At 41.3% G+C, this 24,969-nt stretch overlaps 1 protein-coding gene across 2 annotated transcripts in view; it reads right to left on the reverse strand.

Annotated features, from left to right (window-relative positions):
* IARS1 (isoleucyl-tRNA synthetase 1) overlaps nt 1–24,969 on the reverse strand; it is an 81,994-nt gene that overhangs the window by 45,741 nt on the left and 11,284 nt on the right. For both annotated transcript variants that reach the window (XM_019033339.4, XM_063696556.1), the window contains exons 7-19: nt 23,273–23,420; nt 20,750–20,837; nt 20,414–20,474; nt 16,961–17,056; nt 14,074–14,196; nt 13,526–13,617; nt 12,426–12,524; nt 10,716–10,842; nt 8,019–8,092; nt 7,468–7,662; nt 5,505–5,591; nt 2,680–2,763; nt 1,382–1,526 (exon numbers count right to left, since the gene is read on the reverse strand). In XM_019033339.4, the coding sequence (XP_018888884.3) occupies nt 1,382–1,526; nt 2,680–2,763; nt 5,505–5,591; nt 7,468–7,662; nt 8,019–8,092; nt 10,716–10,842; nt 12,426–12,524; nt 13,526–13,617; nt 14,074–14,196; nt 16,961–17,056; nt 20,414–20,474; nt 20,750–20,837; nt 23,273–23,420 (1,419 nt within the window). The remainder of the gene's footprint in view (nt 1–1,381; nt 1,527–2,679; nt 2,764–5,504; nt 5,592–7,467; nt 7,663–8,018; nt 8,093–10,715; nt 10,843–12,425; nt 12,525–13,525; nt 13,618–14,073; nt 14,197–16,960; nt 17,057–20,413; nt 20,475–20,749; nt 20,838–23,272; nt 23,421–24,969) is intronic.

A 24,969-nucleotide genomic window follows, 5' to 3' on the forward strand; every position in this document is an offset into this window, starting at 1 on the left:
AGGCCTGCAGAGTGCACCTGCCCAAGGACTGTTTGCCCTACTTGGCAGAGAACCACATGCAGGACAGGTGGCAGGCTGCAGAGAGGAGGAATGCTGGGAGCCTGGGGAAGATGACTGCCCTTCTCAATTCCTGGGGAAAGGCTACTCTGAGAGCCTCAGGTGAACATGATGTGTCCTCATTAGCAGAACAACCAGAGCCCAAGGGGAGCAGAAGTAATTGACCTGCCTGCTGGAGTGGGATAACAAGAGTTCATTTTTCCAACCAGCTTTTTCAACTGCTCAAGCAGGAATAATATCTCATTTTCATTCAACAGTTATTTACTTACAAGCAATTTTACTTGTAAGGTGCTGGAGATCAGATGTGCAGTATCAGAACTCTGACCCCAAATCAGGTCTTGAAAGCCCATACAGGAACATGTTCAATGAAGGTGATGGACGCTGACAATGGTCAGTTGTGGGGCATGGAAGGTGGCTCTAGAGCAAGGGCTTCTCAGGTGAGAAAGTAACTCTTGGGCGTGGAGGTAACTGCCATTGAAGTACACTTCCACATACATCACAACTATTATACGTGACCCTAACAACCCACTGAAAACTCCATCGAGAACTGCTGTCACTCTCAGATTAGCCCAAATGCCACCCCACTGAGGGGCCTTCTCTGACCACCCATCTCAAGTGGCCAGCCCTAGCTTGCCTGTGACTCCGCCTTCACTGGGTGCTCTCTCTAAAAGTTGCTGACTCTTTACTGTATCTCCCAATTCCCACTCCATTGGTTCCATAAGGGGAGGGGTGTCTCACTCAACATGGTGTTTCTGGTACCAAGAACTGGCTGACGAGGCTGGGTGCCGTGGCTTATGCCTGTAATCCCAGCACTTTTGGGAGGCCAAGAAGGGCGGATCACCTGAGGTCTGGAGTTCAAGACCAGCCTGACCAACATGATGAAACCAAGTCTCCACTAAAAATACAAAACAATTAGCCAGGCATGGTGGTGGGTGCCTGTAATCCCAGCTACTGGGGAGGCTGAGGCAGTGCCTCAACCCAGGAGGCAGAGTTTACAGTGAGCCAAGATCCTGCTACTGCAATCCAGTCTGGGTGACAAGACAGAGACTCCACCTCAAAAAAAAAAAAAAAAAAACAACTGGCGACTAAACAACTATATGACATAACTCTTTTGCAGGCTAGGGCCCATGGTCTTGGCATAGCCCGGACCCTAGATACCTTCCGCACCTGCATGTATGGCCTCCCCATGGCTCTAAGTTACCCCAGCATCAGGCAGCAGAGAACAGCAGCCCTAAAGTCTTACACAGAGCTCCACCTCACAGCTTGGTGAAGGGAGCACTGTGGAGACACAGCAGGTACATGTGCAGCCCCCTACAGCCCATACCTTCTGGAGCCTCAGAACATTCTGGATTAAGAAGCGATAGGCATTGTACCATGGGAGCAGTACATCCTTAAGGACGTCCCGCACACCCTCTTCTTTAAAGCGGAGGTTTTCTGCTCTCACCACAGGGGAGTTAATCAGATATAATCTGGAAGAGGGAGAAAAATTAGACAGAAAAGGTACTTAGACAGTAAACCAATTATTACTACTCGACATATTGAGAGAGCAAGATGAAAATCAGTCCTATTTTCTACAAAAGGGGATAACTATGAATACTCTTTGAGTGGTCAATTTAAAACTCATAAAACTCACTCTCACTTTCTATAAGAGACCTAGCAAATTATAAAAGACGTATATAATCTGACACCAAAATATGGCACTGTATAGCACAGAAATGCATCTTATGCCACTCTCACTGCAGGACCAATGGGGTACACCAGCACTAAGAGAAAGGCTGGCCTGGTCCTCGTCAAGAGCCACTGTGTCCTTCCGACGGACACGACCTGCATCTGCTGCTTGCAGAGAGAGGGACTCACAAGGAAGAGCCTTCACAGAGCAGAGTCTTGACATCTGGTGGGCAGGGATTAGGGATGCTGCTAAACATCCTACAAAGAACTACCACCACAAAGAATTACACAGCCCAAATGGGCAGCAGTGCCAAGGGTGAGTCTAAGAGACAGTGGAGAATTGGGGGAGAGCCCCACTAATGGCTCCTGGTCAACAGAGGTACTGTGTGAAGGTGCTGAGTCACAGGCCTGGGCACTGGTCTCATGCCTAGGACGTAGGGATGCTGAACAAGATCTCTAGGTCCCTTTCAACTTGAACACTGTGTGGTTTCATGATTACAGCTACCTCAAGCAGTGGCTCAAATTTCTCCAAAAGCTTTTCAATATGAGTTTTTTTTATCACCTCTAGCATAGATATATCTCACATGGCTCTGTAAGTACAAAATTAAAATAAATGATGAAAGAGAATTCTAATACCAACAAGACAGGGAACCTAGAAAGGAAGTAAGGCAGAGGCAATCAGCATCTAGCCTGGGGAGGACTTGGACAGCTGAGCAACACCCAACACAGGTCCTCTTCCTCAAACAGACCTCTAGGTTTAAAAATGCCTTTATTATTTAGAAAACTATTTTGGGGGTTTAAAATCAACAACCATACCAACATAACATCCAAATAACAGAGATATGTTGCTAAAAACCTAACTATAAACCAAATCTAAGAATACTGATTAATAGTATAGGAGATGCTTACATAAAAAAACAATAGATACACACAAGGCAAAGCACTGGTTTGTACCTGAGGGCATCAGCACCATACTTCTGGATGATGGAAACTGGATCTGGATAATTCTTTTTCCGTTTGCTCATTTTTTGGCCATCACTTGTAAAACAAAAGGGAGATGCCAATTAAGTAAGTCAATATCACAGATGATCTTGTTTTAAGGATACAAATCATTTGCAAACAGGAATACACAAAAGGAAATGGGAAGGAGTAACTTAGACAGAAGTTAGTGCTAATAGGCCAGGTGCGGTGGCTCACTCCTGTAATCCCAGCACTTTGGGAGGCTGAGGCAGGCAGATTACCTGAGGTCAGAAGTTCAAGACCAGTCTGGCCAAAATGGTGAAACCTGTCTCTACTAAAAATACAAAAATTAGCTGGGCGTGGGGGTGCACACTTGTAAACCCCACTACTGGGGAGGCTGAGGCAGGAGAATTGCCTGAACCTGAGAGGCAGAGATTGAAGTGAGCCAAGATCGCGCCACTACACTCTAGCCTGGGCAGCAGAGCAAGACTCTGTCTCAAAAAAGAAACAAACAAACAGTGTTAAGGTACAATGGTAAGATATTTTGTTAATATTTGCAAACTTCTTTTTGAATATCATACTAAGTCCATGAGGAAGCTTCAGGGTAGATTGAAGAAGAAAGATGTGTCAGAATATATCCCAAAGAAATGAAAACTTACATTATCATAAAAACCTATTATCAATCGTTCACAACAGCTTTATTAACAATTGCCAAACGTTAGAAGCAACCCAGATGTCCTTCAAGAGGTGGATGATCAAACAAACCATGGCACACCCATAATACAGAATGCTATTTATCCAGGGAAAGGAACGAACTATTGGTATGTGCAGTCATCTGAAATCTCAATGGAATTATGTGGATTTAAAAAAAGCCAGCTGGGTGCAGTGGCTCATGCCTGTAATACTAGCACTTTGGGAGGCCGAGGCAGGTGGATTGCCTGAGCTCAGGAGCTCGAGACCAGCCTGTCAACATGGTGAAACCCTGTCTCTACCAAAAATACAAAATATTAGCTGGGTGTGGTGGTTCATGCCTGTGGTCCCAGCTACTCGGGAGGCTGAGATGGGAGAATCGCTTGAGCCCAGGAGGTGGAGGCTGCAGTGAGCCGAGATCACGCCACTACACTCCAGCCTGGGTGATAGAGTGAGACTGTGTCTCAAAAAAAAGAAAAAAAAAGCCAATTCCCCCAAGTTAGTTACTGTATAATTCTATTTATATAACATTCTGGAAACGACAAAATTACAGAGATGGAGAAAAAACCAGTGGTTGCCAGGGATTTGGGATGACAGTGGGAAGGCAGGAGGGGAAGGCAATGCAGGAAGGGAGCCTTTGATGTTGAATTCATTCAGTAACCTGACTGTGCTGCTGGATACAGGATCCTACACACGATAGCTGTATACAGGTAAATGCGTATAAGCAAATAAGTATATGTAAAACTAGAGAAATCTGAATACGATTAGTGGGCTATATCAATATCCTGGTTGTGATATATACTGTAGTTTTGCAAAATGTGACCACTGGGGGAAACTGGGCAAAGAATTTAAGGGATCTCTATTATTTTTCACAATTGCATGCAAATCTACAATGATCTCAATACAATTTTCCCCTTTTTTTTTGAGATGGAGCCTCACTCTATTACCCAGGCTGGAGTGCAGTGGCATGATCTTGGCTCACTCCAACCTCTGCCTCCCAGGTTCAAGCGATTCTTGTGCCTCAGCCTCCCAGGTAGCTGGGGTTACAGGTGTGTGCCACTGCACCCACTAATTCTGTATTTTTAGTAGAGACGGGGGTTTTACCAAGTTGGCCAGGCTGGTCTCCAACTCCTGACCTCAGGAGATCCGCCCACCATGGCCTCCCAAATGGCTGGGATTACAAGCATGAGCCATAGCACCCAGCCCTCAATACAATTTTCAATCAAGAAAAAAAAAAAAAAAAAAGTAGTACACATACTACAAAGGCAGACTGCCTGGGTTCAAAATTTGCATTTACCACTCATTTGCTGTGTGTCCTTTGCAAGTCACTTTTTCCTGTCCCTCAGATTCCTCAAAGGTCACAAAGGGATTATAGGACCCATCTCAAATGGTTCTGGGGATTAAATGAGTTAAAAGGTGAAAATGCACACAGTGGGGCCTGGCAAAAAATAAGGATGCACAAAATGTTAGGTGACATCCTCTTCCTCCTCACACAGCATATAAAGTAGGATTTCTGTGTGGGTACCCAGCACAAATTCTATTTTAAAATATTTCATTTTAAAATGTTCATTTATGTTTATTTTTATTCTTAATGACTAGAGGTAATAAAGTAAAGGAAAAGTGAGACTTCCTTATAATAGCAAAAAGTGGGAAATAATGCCCATTGGGAGGAAGTTTCAGATGAGGGGAAGAATGGGATCTGGTGGCAGAGTACCTGGGTCAAGCCTAGTGTGGCTGTCACTAGCTTTGATCCTGGGCACCTGTGGTCTCTAGAACCCACAGCTTCCTCATGTGTTAAAAAAAGGACAACAAAATCTACATGAAAGGACTGATATACAGATTAAATAAGATCTATAAGCAAAAGTATTTCATAAAATGCTAAGTTTAGTAAATGCTATTTTATTACTAGTAATATCACTAGTAGCATTATGTTACTAGCAGTAGCACAATCTGAAAGTCCTCCCCTTCCTCCTCCTCCATCAGGCTTAGCTGTCACACACTCCTTCTTGAGAAACAGTGGAGACAAAGCTCCACCTGTCACTACAACAAAGCTGACCGCTCTCACGCACTCCTTCTTAAGAAACAGTGGAGACAAAGTTCCACCCGTCACTACAACAAAGTTGACCCACCTTGCCAGGACGAGCCCATTCACAATTACGTTCTTGAAAGGCGGTTGTCCAAAGAGGGCCGTGGCCAGCACCAGCAGGGTATAAAACCTGAAAAAAAACCCCAAACAGTTCAATAAAAATAGAAATGAAGTCCACGCATAAGAAAGAAACTGTATTTATTCATTGAATTTCTATTTTTGATAAGTCACACTTCTTGATAATCACTTAAAGCAATGATTCTTAATCCTGGTTACTGGAGACCAATCAAATTACTGTCTAAGATTTGAAAGAAGCATTGAAATAAACATCTGAAGTGATTTACTGACCATTTCTCTGTTACCAGAGCTCCCAGGAAGTCTGTGTGGAGAGCCACATGGCAGCACTGGGTGGCCTCTCAGGACCACCCAGAAGCACCTAGCTGAAGATGAGGGATGGGTTTTGAATTTGGCATAAGATCATATGGAAAAGACAATTTGATGACAAAAGATGCAAAATGCACTCTCACCCAAAAGTGATAAGGCAGACTAGAAAATGCTTTTATTCTGTAAAATGTTATGTACCTCATTTATGTGCTAGCTAGCTTGTTTCCCAAATGAACTCATATCCCTGACCACTGTCCCGGGGGTGATGCTTTCCTGCCTCTCTGACCTAGTCCTGCACTCTGAGAACATCAAGGGACATGAGCTGAGGAGACCAGACCCATGGTTAACATAAACACTGATCCAGATATCCCTCCCACTTCTAAAGGAGAGTTGGGAGGAGCCCTGGTGCCCAGGAGAGGTAGCCCAGGCCTCAGGAATGGAGAAGGAGGCAGGCAGCAAGGACACGGGATCCACATGAGGACTGCTACCAGCTAACAGACTTTGCTACTCCTCAAAGGAACAAGCTCATTGGTAAGGCATCTACCCCTTTCTAAAAACAGAATTTGTGCTGGGTAGCTGTTCCTATAGATAAAAAGGACTGGAATCTGAAGACAGCACATTCCAGAACATGAAGACTTGAATTCAATGATTACCCAAAGCTGTCAAAGAGAGAAAATGACACCAACAATTCCTTAAACACACCCCTGCAGAAACATTACTGTGAATGTATAATTAAAACCTGGGCTGGGCGCAATGGCTCACGCCTGCAATCCCTGCACTTTGGGAGGCTGAGACGGGCGGGTCACTTGAGGTCAGGAGTTCAAGACCAGCCTGGCCAACATGGTGAAACCCAGTCTCTACTAAAACTACAAAAATTAGCTGGGCATGGTGGTGCATGCCTGTAGACCCAGCTACTTGGGAGGGTGAGGCAGAAGAATTGCTTGAACCCAGGAGGCGAAGGGTGCAGTGAGCCGAGATCACACCACTGCACTCCAGCCTGGGCAGCAGAGTGCAAGATTCTGTCTCAAAAAAAAAAAAAAAAAAAAGTAAATAAAGCCTAGGCCAGCAAAGCCAATCCATGGAAAGAAAGTAATTCACCTTCTTCCAATTAAGGAACTGTTTTACATAAGGCACCAGATAAAAATCAATGCCCAAATCCTCTCTCATATGTATATTTTTTAAAAATCTGGATTTTTTTAGAATGTTGATTTATAAGGCTAGCCTCAATATCTGAGCACATTGCCAACTATCCCTCAAATTTCTAGCACCCAAACTACTGTCTTTTATGCAAATACTCAAACATTTGAGTAAATGATCTGATGTAAGCTAAGAACACATAACTTTTTTTATCATTTTAACATCCAGTGTAACACATATATTCCAAAATGCCAGTGAGATCATTCAAATTGTAAAACTACAGCCCTATTGTAGTGGGAGAGTCCTACTCACATGGCACTTTAATGTCCGTGCTTGGTGGTGGGGGGAAAAGGGCAGGAATGTAGCCTGTCTTATTTGCCACAATCTCTCCATCACCCAGTAGATATATGGCAGTGACTTAGTAAAATACTCCCTAAATAAAATAAAATCAATAAAACACGTGATGAAAGAACAAGGAGGCATACCATCCTCTGGTTTGGTCGATGCCCTCGGCAATGAAATCTGCAGGAAAAGCATCCTCAAACTCCCTCTTGTTTTCAAACGGGTAATGAACCTGAGCATAGGGCATGCTGCCACTCTCAAACCAACAGTCAAACACTTCAGAGATGCGGTGCAAGGATCCCTTCCCACAGCGTGAAGGAATGGTCAGGTGGTCAATACTAACAAACAGAAAAGTAGTCATTTCTATTAACTGTAAGCATAACAGAACTTGCAGTTTAATTGCTAATAGGAAACACAAAACCCTGACAAGATATTATACACATTTGCAAACAGAAATATCAGCAATTCTCAAAGGCTTTCAGAGAGCACCATGAATCCTCCATCTGAAAGGTTATGCACCATTCACCTCACATTTCATAAGGACAGAGGCCACAATACTGCAATATGACATGAGTCATCAGCAAAGTAATTCAGCAAGCTAGTCACTTCCATGTGTGGCTCTGTAATCTGCTAGAGACCAGGTCTTAATAGGAGAATCATAAAACTGAAGTGAATCGAACATTTAGAAACTGACCTCTCTCTGTGGAGATCTGAGATCTTTGCTCCTGACAGTTCTTCAAGTTCCGCCACTGACCCAATGCATACCACCTGTCAAAAACAAAGTTCAATAGCAGGAGCTCCTTAGAGCCAAACAGAGCATACTGAGTTACTTTATATAGCATGCATGTTTACTTTGAGAGACTGATGATTTTCTTTTTCCTTTTTTTTTGACATAGGGTCTCACTACCATTGCCCAGGCTGGAGTGCAGTGGCGCAATCACAGCTCACTGCAGCCTCAGCTTCCTGGGCTCAGGTGATCCTCTCACCTAAGCCTCCCAAGTACCTGGGGCTACAGGCAGGCGCCACCTCACCCAGCTAATTTTTTGTATTTTTAGTAAAGACAGGGTTTCGCCATGCTGCCCAGGCTGGTCTCAAACTCTTGGACTCGAGCTATCAGCCAGCCTCAGCCTCCCAAAGTGCTGTGATTACAGGCGTGAGCCACCCAGCCTGAGACTGAAGATTTAAAGGCACATTAACACACCAATCTGGGCCGAAGGATAGTATTCGCTAATGTGGCTTCTCTCTCATGAAAGACACAGCTTACTCTTAGTCTCTGAAGAGGCCAGGGTTGACACTGCTCCTGTTTCCACCCCAGTATCAGAGGGAGTCCCTACCTAGAGAGAATCTTAAACATTCATAGCCATACTCTCAATGGATATTAAGGGTTTATTATGTGCAAAATGTCAAAGTAACTGGCATAAGTGAAACATCTTAGATTATTTCTCTAAGGCATTTTAGTTTCCTCCTGGCACCTGAATCTGGCTCATTAATCTAGAATCTTCCCAAGAAAAAGCTAGAGCTAAATTATAGTCATACAGTGCTTAATGGTGGGAATACATTCTGAGAAATGCATTGTTAGGGTGATTTCCTTAGGCAAACATCACAGACCTAGATGGGATGGCCTAAAACACACCTAGGCTATATGGTGGAGCCTATTACTTCTAAGCTACAAACCTGTACAGCATGTGGCTGTACTGAATTCTGCAGGCAACTGTAACACAATGGTAAATGCTCTAGTTTTCATATGGTTTGTCCCCAGCAAATCTCATGTTGAAATTTAATCCCCAGTGTGGCAGTATTGACAGATGGAGCCCGATGGGAGGCGTCTGGGTCACAGGGTGGATCCCTTGTGAACAGACCAATGCTCTCCTTCTGCAGTGAGTTAGTTCTCTCTCTATTAGCTCCTATGAGAGCTGACTGTTGAAAAGAGCCTGCCCCCACCCCACCGCCCGTTTCTTCTCTTGCCATGTGATTTCTGCATACTCTGGCTCCTGTCCAGCCTTCCATCATAAGTGGATGTAGCCTGAGGTCCTCCCCAGATGCAGATGTCTAGTCTTCAACTTTCCAGTCATCCAGAATCATAAGCCAAATAAACTATTTTTCTTTATAAATTATCCAGCCTCAGGTATTCCTTTGTAGCTACACTAAACAGACTAAAACAGGAAGTATTTGAGTTTCTAAACATTACAAAACACATAAAAGGCACAGTAACCACATGGTATCATAATCTTGTGGGACCACTGTCGTATATGCGGTCTGTCATTGACTGAATGACATTATATGGTGCATGACTATATTGTGCTTGGTCCCGATTAAAGCAATCAGACAAAGCCACAGGATGCTAGGATTATATCCAGGTAAAGAGCTGAGAGATGGGGCTAGCTGGGGCACTCAGAATGGAGGGATCATCTGACAAGGGCCACACCAGTAGGAACTGCTGTGTGTTCTCACCCAGGGAGCTTCTGTTCCTAGTGAACACTGGTGGCCTCTTTCTCTGCCCTTCCTGTTCAGTCCTGAAAAGTCTTCTGATTCAGCTACTTCACTGTTGCCTTTCAGGTCCCTATGGGAGATTCACCAAGGTCCCCAGGGTGCTGCTGCTCGTCACTGCAACAATGCTGTCAGCTTTGGACAGAAGGCCAAACACACAGGTCTATCTGTATAGTAAGTCCTCGCCTAATGTCATTGAGAGGTCCCAGTAGCTGGAACTAAGTGGCGTGCACCACCATGCCTGGCTAATTTAACAAACATTTTTGTAGAGATGGAACCTCATTATGTTGCCTAGGCTGGTCTCAAATATCTGGTCTCAAGCGATCCTCCTGCCTTGGCCTCCCTAAGTGCTGCGATTACATGTGGGCTCGAGCCATCACAGCCGGCCTAAAGTCAGTTATCAAGAACCTCTGTATGACATTAAGTGAGGACATAGTATATCCACATACATCTGTATATGTACACACATCCTCTTATTCATTTGATTTTAGAAGTTAAAGGTCTGTAATGCTTTGGTAAATTTCTTTTCAAGTTTTCTTTTTTCATCATCTATAAAGTCAGTTTAACCATAAGCTAATAGTATACCTTAATGTAGGGGGAAGAAAAGACATCGGGGAAACACACACAAAAAAACATTTAAAGTGTGTATTTCCCTGAGAAAACTGTATCCTTTTATTTTTACAGAGGAAAGTTTTATAAATTGTATTTAATTCAAGGAAAAAAAGTTAAAAACCCCAGAAACAGATTATCTTATGTCATGATTCTAGAAAGGAATAAAGAGGAAAAAAAATGAAATAAGAAAGGGGTAAAGAAAAAAACACCCTATTCTTTTAAACCACATTCAGATTTCATGAACAAAATGCTTTAGCAAAAATCAACACAAGGAAATACTGCCCCGCTTCACCTCCTCAAAGTCATCGCTGACCCACAGTGGGATGGGGGTGCCCCAGTATCTGCTTCTGGAAATTGTCCAGTCACGTGCATCTTTCAGCCAATTTCCAAATCGTTTTTCTCGTACCAACTCTGGGACCCTGCAATAAACAGATCACATAACCAATCACATAAAAATATGGAAAAATTCAACAAATAATACCCACAGGAGCCTTTGTATAACGCTTTGTGGACCAAACACTGTGGAAACGTGGCGCTCACTGCAAAGAGAATGTCTTCTAAATGAACAGCATAGCACACACAACAGTTTGTGCTGCCATCAATGACCTACATCCAATAGATTACCCCACAGCACACAGGCCTCCCATGTCCTCCTCTTCAACTGGAGTACGGCTGCCACATACCTCTAACCAGTCACCTTAGCTTTAGCCAGCCTCATCCCATACAACTCTAGTCTTCACATTATCCTCACCATAGCAGTTTTTCTGAACTCATTAAGCAAAGGCCAACAGGGCAGGGGATTGGTAGCTGCTCTAGCAGCCCTCTCTATAGTCAGTCACCTCTCTGGTCATCCTTGGTCTTGAATTTCAGGCTCCGGCAATGAGGCAAGTTCCCTAGAATCCTTCTCACTTAACTGGCTTTGCCCATGCCTGCCCTCTGACACGCAGCCTGCCTGCCCTCTGACATGCAGCTTCCCTCCCCTCTGCATCCATCCTCTTGCATCCCTCCCACTCCCAGTACTCTTTATTCCTTGAGGTTCAGCTTTGCAGAAATCCTTTTCAAGCACAAGGCTGAGTCAGGGTAGGCTACCAGACCTCCCCTTCTTCTTTTGGGCACTGCATTTACTGCCCTGTACTTCAAAGATCAGTTTATATGCCTGCACCCCCTCGAGGCTATCTTACTAATATTCTATATCTAGTATCTTACACATTAGGGGAACTAATTAGCTTACTAGCTCTAAAAATGAAAAGCTGTCTTTTGAGAAATCAGGACCACTCTGCTAAGAAATATTAGAAAGCTACAGTTTATAACTATTTCCTTTGCTGCCCTGAGATTCTCCCCATTCTCCTAAACTCAAATACAGTTTTCTAGAGTCTAGTTGGGTCCTTGTGAGAAGTAAGAGTGGTGATTACTTTTCAAACTTGTAGTGAAAAACATTCATCTGAAATACACAGGTTCAAGCCTTGTTTCATTTTGTACCCAGAGGCTGAAATGATACTTCTTGGGCTGTCACCTATAGGACACATATCAGCTGTGGAAAGCAAAGGCTTCTGTGCTTGGAGCTTATCCATACAGCCAAGCACAGGGTACATCATCCACCGCAGGATCGACAAGAGTAAGTACAAATGGCTTTTGCAGGTATATCTGAAAATAATGTTTACTCTGAAAATGACTATTATTGAAGGCTAGCAAACTCTGGCAGTACAGCCATATTTTTCCAAGGTCATTTCATTCCATAAATCGAATAAATGGTGGTTTATCATTTCCAATGAGTTTAAAAAGAAAAATACCCCCTTACATACTTTATCACAAGAAGGATGTTACTTCTGTTCTGTAACATTATTTGAATTATTTTGTGCTCCTAAACACACAGAAGAAAAGATAGCTATTACAATACCCAATAAAAGATGGGTTATTAAAATTATAACTTGGGGGAAGTGTAAACCATACTTACTAACCACATGACAAAAGACACTATGAAGAAACACATCTTACTGCTCACCAGTAGCACAGGTCATTGTTCCTTAGGAGCTGGTCCACCATGTTCTCCACTCGCACAAACCAGCTGGGCACTGCTTTGTAAATTAGAGGAGTGTCTGATCTGGGGAAGCAGAAACACACACATAGCTGCTCAGGCTGAGACTAGTAGGCACTACGGTAAGACTGACTTTTCATGTCTTATTGACAGCATCATCACTTACTTGGCCTTCTGCTAATATTCATTTTTATTACAGATAAAAACATCTAAGACTTCACAATTGGTCATATCTTTCCACAATAGTAAGAAAGGCAAAAACTAATACAAGAACAAGACTAGAAAAAAAGAGTTCTGCTAGTGACAATTATCTAAGAAACAATGTCAACTTCAACTTCAACACAGAAGAGGCAATGTGGAAACCAAACACGATGCAACTGAACATTTCATTTTCACCCATACTTTTACAGCATGGTCTTATATTAAAGGTTAAAATCATATTAAATTTTTCAATAAACTCTATTACAAAATTTTAGAGATGCTTCTCATCCTAAAAAAAATGTGGCCACAATACAAAACAGATTTGTACAGGTCTATTTTTCTCTCACAGTTCCTTAGGAAAGCAACATTTTTAGCCATTCATAAAACTCTCCTAGACCAGGCGCTGTGGCTCATGCATGTAATCTCAGCACTTTGGGAGGACAAGGTGGGAGGATTATTTGAGCCCAGTAGTTTGAGACCAGCCTGGACAACATGGCGAAACCTCATTTCTATAAGAAATGCAAAAATGAGCTGGGTGTGATGGCACCACCTACATAGTTCCAGCTACTCCAGAAGCTGAGGTGGGAGGATTGCTTAAGCTGGGGAGGTGGAGGGTGCAGTGAGCTGTGATTGCACCACTGCATTCCAGCCTGGGCGTCAGAGTGAGACCCTATCTCAAAACAACAACAAAAATACAAACAAAAAACCCAACTCTCCTAAAAATGAAGTAAGAAGGCGGCTTCCCAAACCAACTCTAAAGGATACAAGTGAGATGAACACCACAAATAAGATGGAATGGGCACACATAGTAAGTGTAAGCACAGACTGGAAGCTCTAGCTACAACACAGTCTTTGTTTCTTCTGACCTCCAGCAAAAAGGGTAGCTGTGAGTGAAGGTGGTGGCAACCAGAAGTCGGCCTTGTTCCTTCAAAGTCCTGATGATACTTTTGTCAGCATCCTATTAAAAAAAATTAAAATTTAGCCATTAAAACATACTATAATACTTAGGAACAATATATTACTAGAATCTGATACCTTGTTATGAATAAAAGGCACAAATAACAAATATTATTTATTATTTTTAGTCACTAACTTTAAGTAATTTTCAAGTACATTCCACAACATTTAAGGTCATAAAGTTTTTCGATCTGAAATGACAACCCCAAGGTCACAAAGGTGCTTCATGAGGCATGAACTGGAGTTTTTCTGATCTTTCCCCATGAAATTTCAGCATGCATCCTCTAAAGATATGAGACCCTCTGAACGTAACTGATAACATCTGTCTTTACAGATTTCATGCGATGACAAAACCAAATAAAAACAACTTCCTAGAAGAATTACAATACAATTATAAATGATGATAGAGACTAATCAGAAGTAACAGACACCCTTCTATGCTATATGGATTACAGACCTTCACATACTGTCCTGCGAAATCTGTCACCTCCGTTGTGAAGCAGCCTGAAGCATCCACAGGGCAAACGGGGAGTGAGTCTTTCCGAATAATGTTAAAGTCCATACAGACCCGATAGTCCTCCTGAGAAAAGGCAAAAGAGAGGGAAGAATAAAACAGTCTATGTATGGGTGTGAGCATGAGGTAATAGATTCCCAAGATAATTGTTCTATATTGTAATATATACATGTCATCAACTTTGTCCTGTAAACTGAAGGTAACTCAAGACCATTCGGAGAATCAGACCCTCACAGTTGGACAGGGGTTAGGTCACCCAGTCTAGTCTTCTCAAATATTATTTCCCAGACCTCCATATGTAGCAGAGTATCCACTAAATGAGAAGATAGATGACATACATCAATTTTTTAAGTGAATGGAATTAAGAAAGTAAAGCAATAAAGAATGGCTACTCCATAAGCAGAGCAGCCACACAGGAATGTTTTAAAACTAAATCAAATTTGATTTATAACAGCAGCACACACATCTGAAAAACCAAAAATTTCCTATTTTACAGATAGGAAAGTCGAGGTACCAAGAAGTAACTCAGCTATGAAGCAGCAATGCTAGGATTCAAAACCAAACAGCCTGGCTCCAGAGTCTATAGTCTTCATCACTGTGTTATGATGCCTAAATATAAAATTAAAGAGATTGCCTTATGTTGGTGAAACCACACTCTGGGTTGACTCCAAGACAAGCTGGAAAGCTGACATGCTTCCATCTGGATCTGTGTTCACCTCTCCCTGTGCTCAGGCTGACTGGTGTGGTGTCATGTGGGTAGACAGGAAAAGCCCCTAAGTGCAGCAATTTGAACCACTGAGTGTGGAGCAAGTAACTTTACCCAGTGCATTAAGCTAAGAGCAGCATTCCTGAATGCATCCAGAACCAGTGATGTTCAACACGATGACGCACAAGTGCACAGACTCTGCGGAGATCAAACACTACCCTTGCCTGGTGAAGACAAGTGCAACGGGAGGCCTCTCAGAAAATGTTTACCAAGGCCGGGTGCGGTGGCTCACGCCTGTAACCCCAGCACTTTGGGAGGCCAAGGCGGTCAGATCACCTGAGGTCAGAAGTTTGAGACCAGCCTGGCCAACATGGTGAAACCCTGTCTCTACTAAATTTACAAAAAATAAGCCAGGCATGGTGGCAGGTGCCTATAATTCCAGCTACTTCGCAGGCTGAGGCAGGAGAATCACTTGAACCTGGGAGGCAGAGGTGGCCGTGAGCCAAGATTGCACCATTGCACTACAGCCTGGGCAACAGAGGGAGACTCTGTCTCAAACAAAAACAAACAAACAAAAAAAATTACCAAATGGTGTTAAAGGCTATAGTTTAAAGAATGAATCTTCTATAACATTAACATGCACAGCATTGAGAATAGATATATATGAGATATAACTCTAGAGTTAATGACAAACACCCACATTTAAAAAAGAAAACCTCAGGAGGCTGAGGCAGGAGAATCGCTTGAACCCAGGAGACGGAGATTGCAGTGAGCCGAGCTCCTGCCACTGCACTCCAGCCTGGGTGACAGAGCGAGACTCCCATCTCAAAAAAAACAAAAAACAAAAAACCCTACACTACAATTCAAAACCAAGAAGTTACCTTTTTATTATCTACTAACAGTGGGGTAACCATACCAGTTAATTGACCCTAAAATGATTATGAACAATATTTGACTAGTTCCTAAAACTCTTAAGTAGTATTATCAAGAATGCTTCCTTCCATCAAAATGGACCAGGTATTAGGTGATTATTAAGGAATTGCTGACTTAATTGGATATTTATACTGAAAATAAAAGTCCTTATCAGTCAGAGATGCAGCTAGAATTACTTAGACACGAAAGACATGAGGATGAGGATTTGCTTTTAAATCCTCCAGCCAAAATAAAAAAGTGTGCTACTGTACAGAGGAAGAAAACGAGAGATTGCCAAAACATTGAGAGTTAATGCAGCTGGATGATGTGAAAAAAAGAATCTATTATCATATTTTCTTCTGTGTATGTTTCAAGATTTCCATAATAAAAATTCAAGTGATGGTTACACTAAAAGCCCAGATTTTACTACTATACAACATATCAATGTAAAAAAATTGCACCCGTACCCTCTACATCTATAAAAGTAAAAAATCCCAGAGATTAAGCATGAAAGCAAAATGGCAGATGAGGGCAGACTACTGCCACTGCCTTTTAGAACAAAGTCACATTTCCAATCCCTCTCACTGACAAAACGATCAAGCCTAGAGGAATGTGTACGTAGGTGCTACACCGTGCTACACCATGCTACAGAGGAGGCAAAAGAAGTCCAGATAGGCCAGGCAACTTACCCAGGAACTGCCCGTTAGTGGCAGTGCCATGATTTAAGGTGAGAGGTGGTTTACTGTAAAGCATGTGCCTTTATGTTATTCTGTTTTTATTCATACACAAATTACATAAAAAGGAATGTGTTTTTAGAAAAATTATACTGGTCAAAATATAAAATTAACTGTAGAGTACTGTTTTGAGGGGAGAGGTCAGATTCCCCCTTCTGAACATTTAATTAAGAACACAGCAGAGGTGATGGGAATGGTCTGTATTTTGGTGGCTGAGGCACCTGCACGTCTCTAGATGCCTGTCAAAACTCACGGAACTGCACACCAAAAAGAGTTTACTGGATTTGGCCCACTCTTTCCAGAAATCAGCTTAGGATGAAAGGGAATTGCAGATGCAAATTTTACAAGCCATCTTGCAGGCAGTGAGCCAGAAAAGAGGCCAACCTGGTAACCCAACATGATGAGACACAGGACTCCGCATCTATGAAAAGTGGCTACCAACATACTCAAATACATTTGCCAGACTTATGCTACTCACAGCACCGAAGTAAGGAGCTTGGTGGACAACCCCTGTGCCTTCTTCTTCCTTCACATAGTTGTCAACAAGCACAGTGAAAGCGCCATTCTCTTTACACTGGAAAGAAAGGACAGCAGGCTTCAGGGATGAAACACTACTGTGTTACAACGTTAACTTTGTAACAGTTTTCCCTAAGAACCTGAAAATGCTTTTAATGGGTAAAATTATTTTCAGAAATAGAAAAGAAAGAATAATGCAGGCTGGGAAGAAACATACTAATTCAATACATTTTTCCCATAAATAAAAAGTTACCACTTATAAACGAAATAATTATCTGGAGAATGGCAGATAAAAATTTCTAATTTCCTTGGTTACAAACGTGTTTTTCATTAGTTCTCCCTCCCCCAACTTTTTGTCCCTATGCAGTTTAGGATACAGTCTCAGAAAGCATGCTCCCTAAATTGTTCACTTCCTGGTACATTTTCAATCACTGCATATGTTTTGCTTCTGTTTCTCCTTTCGACTCAGCTCAAGTTATTCAGTCATAAAGGCAAATCTTGAAAGGAACAGGTGGGAGCCACGAGTAGTAAGTTCTACTTACAGGTACTCCACCACCTTAATACTCAGGGGAAATGTGTTCAATTTCATTTTCTTTGCAACAGCAATATCATCATGTTAATCCATATAATGCTAACAGACCTACTCTACTTTCATCTTTTTACATTTCTTTCCACAAACCCTTGTTTCTGCCAAACTGGCCCTTTGATGTCCTTCCTTTTTGCATTGGTAAAAAGTACTTTCACAAATGATTTTCACATTTAACTCCTATAATTCTGTGAACAAGCTATTAGTAGTCCCATGTCTTAAAAATATTCTGGCTGTATTTGCATTTCACAGATGAGCAACTCAGAACAAAGATTAAACTTAGTCTTATCCAAATCACACAACCAGCAATGATGAAGCCAGGACATGGAACAGGTCTTCTGGTTGCAAATACAATGTTATTTTCAATTACATACAGCACTCGGTTTCTTTGGAACTTAAAACTAAACTTGAAAAATAACCATAAAATTTTAATTGTTGTAACCTAAATCACCTTGAAACATTTTAGAAGTTATGGTATGATAGGTGCTAAAACTTCGATAGTTTAAACAGAAAGACAGAATACCTGGGTCCTTAGAATTACATGTATACTTAGTTACATGTTCTATACTTAGAAGCAGTATAGACAAAGTCACTGCATCTTGTCTCTCAGGGTCTACTTTGGGCCTACCCAGGCCATGGCTGGGCTGCTTCCACCCAGGTCAGTAGATACCAACCACCAGGAGTGGCCGCGCTGCTCCATAGGCAGTGTCCGCTGACTCAGCTTCCCTCGATATTTCACAACAGGTATATTTCAGTGAACATCAGATGATTCTGTCCTGGGTCAAACGATTTATAGTACTTGCCTAAAGTCACTGAAGGTTTCAGGTAGTTTAAGAAGCTTATTTAATGAGTAGGTGTTATTCAACTTAATACGTACCAAGTGCACATTCCAGACAGACCTCTACTTAACCTAAAGTTCCTGTCTAGTGTATCCATGTGCATTCTTTCAGGGGGTTGAGTTTTTGGGTTCTCAATAGGTTTTGTGATTCAGAAAGGTGAAGAGTCACTGATCCAGTGGAAGAGATTTCAGATAATAAAAAAAAAAAACATAAAACAAAGTATGTTAAGCTATATGATAGGAGAATGGAATGAAGTAATGACATTTTTCCAAGGGAGAAACCAAAGATGCATTTCAGAAAACTTTCAGAAGACATCTGAGTTCAGACTTGAAGGGTGAGTTAACTCAACAGATATCAACATAAGAAAAAAATAAAGACTTTTAAGACAGTAGGAAAACTTAATTAAAGAAAGGCAGGGAAGCAGGAAAGGGAAGAGCCAGTTTGACTGAATAAAGGATATGTCTAAAGTAATGTGGGAGGATGTGGTCAGGAAGCAGCTCTGCCACATACCGAGTGGGGAGGGCACGTCCTAAATGCTGGTAAATAACTAACGCCTGTAGGGAGGAATGGGATGCGGGCAGAGCATATGGAAACCCACTGGGCAGCAACGTGGGAGGAGGAAGAAGGCTATTACGTAGGCAAAGAGAAATGTGGGAAAACACTCAAGAGGCACAAAAGTGAAAAGGCAGGTAACAGACACACCATGGATAGGGCCCAAACCACAAAGGTCTCCTTAATCAACCAGACTCTCCCCACACGGAACAGAAACAACTGAGGGTTCAGCGAACATTTTTTTCTGGGATGGGACATAAGTGATATGTCCAGTTTATTATTATTTCCACATAACCATAAGGCCAGGTCTGCTCATTATCTTATTTCAAGACCTTTAAATAAGGACGGAGAAATTCCTCTTTGACATTATTCTTTCAGTGAGAGAGTGTGGGAGTGGGGACAACAGGGTTTGCAACTGTAGCTGTGGATTCTCCACTGTCAGAAAATAAAACCACATAAAACAACTTTATGACTCTGAAGAAACTAAGGTGCTAAACGTATGAGCTCTTTCGTGGTGCCTAGATTTAAAACACCTGCCTCATTAACCTCCTTGAAATAAAATTGTGTTTACCTTTACACATGATGTTTTACTGTGATTACTATCTTAACTTTGTCAAAACAAACAAACAAACAAAAACCTCAATAAATACCCTGGGTGATATGTAGACTACATGCAATAAAAATATACACCTAAAAATCCAATCAAATGTAAAATGATTCCTCATACAATTTGAGAAAAATATTCAAATAAAAAAATCCCAGCTTGGCCGGGCACGGTGGCTCACAAGGTCAGGAGTTCAAAACCAGCCTGGCCAAGATGCTGAAACCCCGTCTCTACTAAAAAGTACAAAAATTACAGCATGCCTGTAATCCCAGCTGCTCGGGAGGCTGAGGCAGGAGAATTGCTTGAACCTGGGGGGCAGAGGTTGCAGTCAGCCAAGATCGCGCTATTGCACGATATTTGCACTCCATCTCAAAAACAACAACAACAAAAAATCCCAGCCAGGTGCAGTGGCTCATGCTTGTAATCCCAGGAGTTCAAGACCAGCCTGGGCAGCATAGCGAGATTCTGTCTCTACAAAAAACTAAAAACTTAGCCCGGTGTGGTGCTGTGTGCCAGTAGTCCCAGCTACTCGGGACGGGGCGGGGGAATCACTTGAGCCCAAGAGGTCTCGACGGGCTCACGGTTGCAGTGAGCCATGATTGTGCCACTGCACTCCAGCCTGGGGGACAGAGGAAACCCTGTTTAAAAAAAAAAAAAAAAAAATCCTCCAAGACAAGAAAGCTACACAAACAATTTAATTTTGTTGGCACTAAAGCAGACTTTCTGGATTCAGGTACACTCCTAAAAGTAATGTCAATTCCACTTCTCACAACACCCCAGCTATCAAATAATCAGATTGTGGAGAGCGCCCACAGTAGCGGTCCCTAAGCTTACCTTCAGGAAATAGTCAAACAGGGGCCTGTACTTCTTGCCTTTAAGATAGGCACCAGGAAATCTAGAAAAGGAGAAAGGCAAACTCACAATTAGATTAAAATCAAATATGAGGCTGCAGCCACATCAAGCTACCACTCCCCTCTGGTTTACTGGCTTCTTAGCCCTAGCCATTCATGCTGTAATGTGTGACTGCAAAGTACTTAGTATAGTATTAGTACTTAAAACTAAATTTGAATAATGCAAGCTTTTGGATAATAAAGTTTATTTCTTTTTAAAACTAAAGACACACACACAGACACATGCACATAAACACAGAGCAACTATTTGAATATTCACCTTTCAAGGATCTCATAGTCACTCTCCAATTTATAGAGGGCTGACAATCTGGCTTCCATTAAAATGAGTAATTGTCCTCTGGCAACATCTATGAGAAAAAGGAAAAATGTGGACTTGGGTTATATTCTGAAGTTGGCTGATTCCAAAGACATGCATCAAGCATACTTTTGTCCTGAGGAGCTCCTGTACCATGTGCCTCTACTGTACCCAGTACTCACAGAGAAATACTGCAAAGAACACTATGGTATACTGCTTCCCAAACATGAAAATGACAAAAACATCAAATGCACTTAGGCAGTTGGTAATGATTATTTATCGCTCAGTTTTTTCCTTCATAAGGTAAACATGTCAATGTTTAAAAATAACATTGACAAAGTAGCTCACAAATTAAGTGCCACATATCACCCCCTCTCAGACATTCTCATTTGGGTGTCTATGGATCCGGATATTTTTCTATGTATATACAAACAAACATATAGGTAAATGTGTAAGTTCTTTTTATTTTTCTAATTGAGGTAATATTCTATCTGAAATTGTAGCTTTTCACTTAATATACTGTCAACATACTTCCATGTATTAGCACATTCAGACTTCTCTCATCCTTTTAAAGAGCTCTACGGGACGCTATTTTATAGAGGTACGAATTATTTCTAACAAGTTGACAGACACTTAAATTGCTTTCAAATTTTCACTACTATGAACACCGGGATGATGAATGTCCTTGATGCATCTGTGTACCCTTATTGTAAGTGTTTCTGGAGGATACCTGGGGCATCCTAGGAAAAGAAAAGCTGGAGCAAATGTATGAACAGTTAAAACTTTGATACTGAAAATCTAGGCCAATTTAAACTCTCATCATAAGCTATGATATTACACATCTGAGATTTACTAGAGCCTATGCCATATATTTAGTTCACTATAATAAAAATGAGTATCTATGGGTCATTGTAAAAGCCTTTCCAATTTATTGAAAAACTGCTATGAATAAGGCTGCCACTCCCTAGCTCCGACCTCACAGGAACTTCATTGTAAGTGGGGACCACAGTTTCTGATAAAGCTCAGATACAAAGTCTGCCAAGCACAAGAGTTATACACAGGTAGATGGGTGATGTGTTTTGAGATCTCAGTCAGATGGCTGCTGAGATTGTCAAGCTCACCATAGAATGGCTAGTGACCCACCAGTGACATAGAGAAATTGTGCAGATGGGACTGTCCTTGCTCCAGAGAAGCAGCTACAGACACCTGAGCCAGGCCTCTTTGTGGCCAACAGCTTTCCAGTACGTCAACTCTTAGTCCTATTTGCTCCCAGGAAAGAACAAATAAAAAACTCCCTCCGTACCTTTTTTCTGACACCCAATCTTTCCCCATTCCTTTCTAAATATTTTTCCCTTGCCAACACAAGCTATTGTTCAATCAAGTTGACTGTTTTAATACAACTATTTTTAAAAATCATGGTAACCATTCTTACACAGCATTAAATAAATCTACAGTGTTGTGTAATCATTACCATTATCAATACCCTAAACCTTTTCATTTTCCTATACTGAAACTCTGTACTCATTAAACAATAACTCCCCCTTCCCTCCCAGCCTCTGTCAACCACCATTCTACTAGTCTTTGCTCTCTGAAGTTCACTTCTCGATACCTCATATAAATAGAATCATGTAGTATCTGTCTTTTGGTGACTGGCTCATTTTAATTAGCATAATGTCCTCCAGGTTCATTCAAGGCATAGCCTGTATCAGAATTTCCTTTCTTTTTTAGGCTGAATAATATTCCACTGTACGTAAATACCCTATTTAGTTTATTCATTTATCCAATGATAGACACTTGGGTTGCTTCTATCTTTTGACTACTGTGAATAATGCTACTATGAACATGGGTGTACAAGTAACTGTTCAAGACTGCTTTCAATTCTTTGGGGAAAACACTCAGAAGTGAAATTGCTGGGCCATAGTGTAATCCCATTCAGCTTTTTGAAGAAATGTCACTGCCTTCCACAGCAGCTGTGCCATAGCTTTTTTCACGGCAATGAGTTTTTCTCTTTTTCTTTTACCGCCACAAAACTACCAAACCTGAAGGTATATTTGTTCACAAAGTACCAATCTTCTTTTTAAATCTCGGAAAGGCCCTCACTGAGACTGGTAACTCTCTACCAGGGGACATTTGAAAGGCAAAAAGTTCTCAAGTTCTGGTATCAATTACTAGTAATGACGTGATGCCACATCGCTGAATCTTAGATTCTTCATCTGTCACAGGGGCATGGTGTGGAAAAACGTACTATGAACTGGAAATTATGAGAAAATTTTATGTTCTACTTTTTATATCTCTGTACTATTTTAATTGTTGTGTTAGTTTTCAATTAGAAATGAAAACAAATGTTTAAAGTTATTTTTCTAATTAAGTCAGATTCTTTTCAAATAATTCTATTCTTCATGCAAAAAGAAAGGTAAGCTTTCATATTTTCCAAAATATAAAATTATCTTATCCACATTAATCATAAGTAACCAGCCTCCCACTTACCTTTAATTTTCACATATTGCATTTCTGGATTAACACACACAGCAAGGTTACTAGGTAGAGTCCAGGGAGTGGTTGTCCAAGCAACTAAAGATACAGTTTCATCTTCTTCCAAAGGGAAAGTTACAAATACTGAAGGATCTTGAACATCCTGAAATAAATTGAGGTAAAGTATTGTTTTAGAAATCCACAATAACAGACACCTAAGAAAAAGGAACTACTCCTCAAGAGGAATAAAATAAATCTTCAGGGTAAACCGAAGAAACCACTTACCAGACTTACAAAAAGAAAACAGCAAGAAATTCCAAGTAAAAAAATTTTTAAATACTTTAAAAAATGTTTTAATCATCACCTTAGTAGTCACAAAAATAATGTCTTTTGACACCTGGTGACTTTTTTTTTTTTTTAGATGGAGTCTCACTGTGTCACTAGGCTGGAGTGCTGTGGTACAATCTTGGCTCACTGCAGCCCCTGCCTCCTGGGTTCAAGTGATTCTTGTGCCTCAGCCTCCCGAGTAGCTGGGATTATAGGTGCGTGCCACCACACGTGGCTAATTTTTGTATTTTTAGTAGAGATGGGGTTATTCCATGTTGGTTAGGCTGGTCTCAAACTCCTGACCTCAGGTGATCCTCCCACCTCAGCCTCCCAAAGTGCTGGGATTACAGGCGTGAGTCACCATGCCTGGCCTCTGGTAACTTTTTAAAGTAATGTCTAAGTAGGAACATATGATGGAGGTTTCAGTATTATGATTATCTATTTTGTAAGTCCATCAAGAGTTAGATCAAAAAGATAACTGTTCTGGAATATGGTTATCTTTTTGCCCAAAATACCAAAAAGATCCTACTGAAGCAACACATACTTGAAATTGTAACAGACCCATATAAATTCAGCTCATTAAATAAGAACAAGATTGTCTCCAACTTTATGCAAATGTTTCAACACAAAAATATCAAGGATTTAAAAATAAATAGCGCTAAGGTAGGAAAAAAAAAATCAATCCCCAACAAAAACCAACTGCAATTTAAATACAGTGACACAAGAGCCGTTAGTCACATGTAAAACATCAGACAAACTTGAAATAAGAGACACTACTATTGGCCTGTACCTCCTCAAATATGTCAGTATTATGAGGCATAAAGAGACTAAAGAGCTCTTTAAGATTAAAGAAGGCTGGAGACATACCACTGCATGAAGCACACAATGTAGGTCTTTTTTGTTTTTCTTTCCTTCTTTTTTTCTTGTTAACTATAAAGGACACTGCTGGGACAAGCAGAACCCAATAAGATCTACACATGAGGTAATACAGCATCAATGTTAATTTTCTAACTCCAGTTATTTCAAACAATGTTACTGATTTTAGGAAATATATAGTTTTTAGAGGAAAAGGGCCATAATTCCTGCAACTTACTCTCAAAGGGTACTGTGCCCCACTCCCATAAAAAGAGACAAGGATAAAGCAAATGTGGTAAAAGGTTAACATTTAGGGAATCTAGTTAAAGGATATAAAGAACTCTCCGCTTTTCTGTGAGTTTGAAACTACGTCAAAATTAATTTTTTCTTTTTTTTTTTTGAGATGGAATCTCACTCTGTCACCCAGGCTGGAGTGCAGTGATGTGATCTCAGCTCACTGCAACCCCCACCTCCCGGGTTCAAGCATTCTCCTGCCTCAGTTTCCTGAATAGCTGGGACTACAGGTGTGC

The sequence above is a fragment of the Gorilla gorilla genome, chromosome 13 (genome assembly GCF_029281585.2).
Source record: "Gorilla gorilla gorilla isolate KB3781 chromosome 13, NHGRI_mGorGor1-v2.1_pri, whole genome shotgun sequence".
NCBI lineage: Eukaryota > Metazoa > Chordata > Mammalia > Primates > Hominidae > Gorilla > Gorilla gorilla.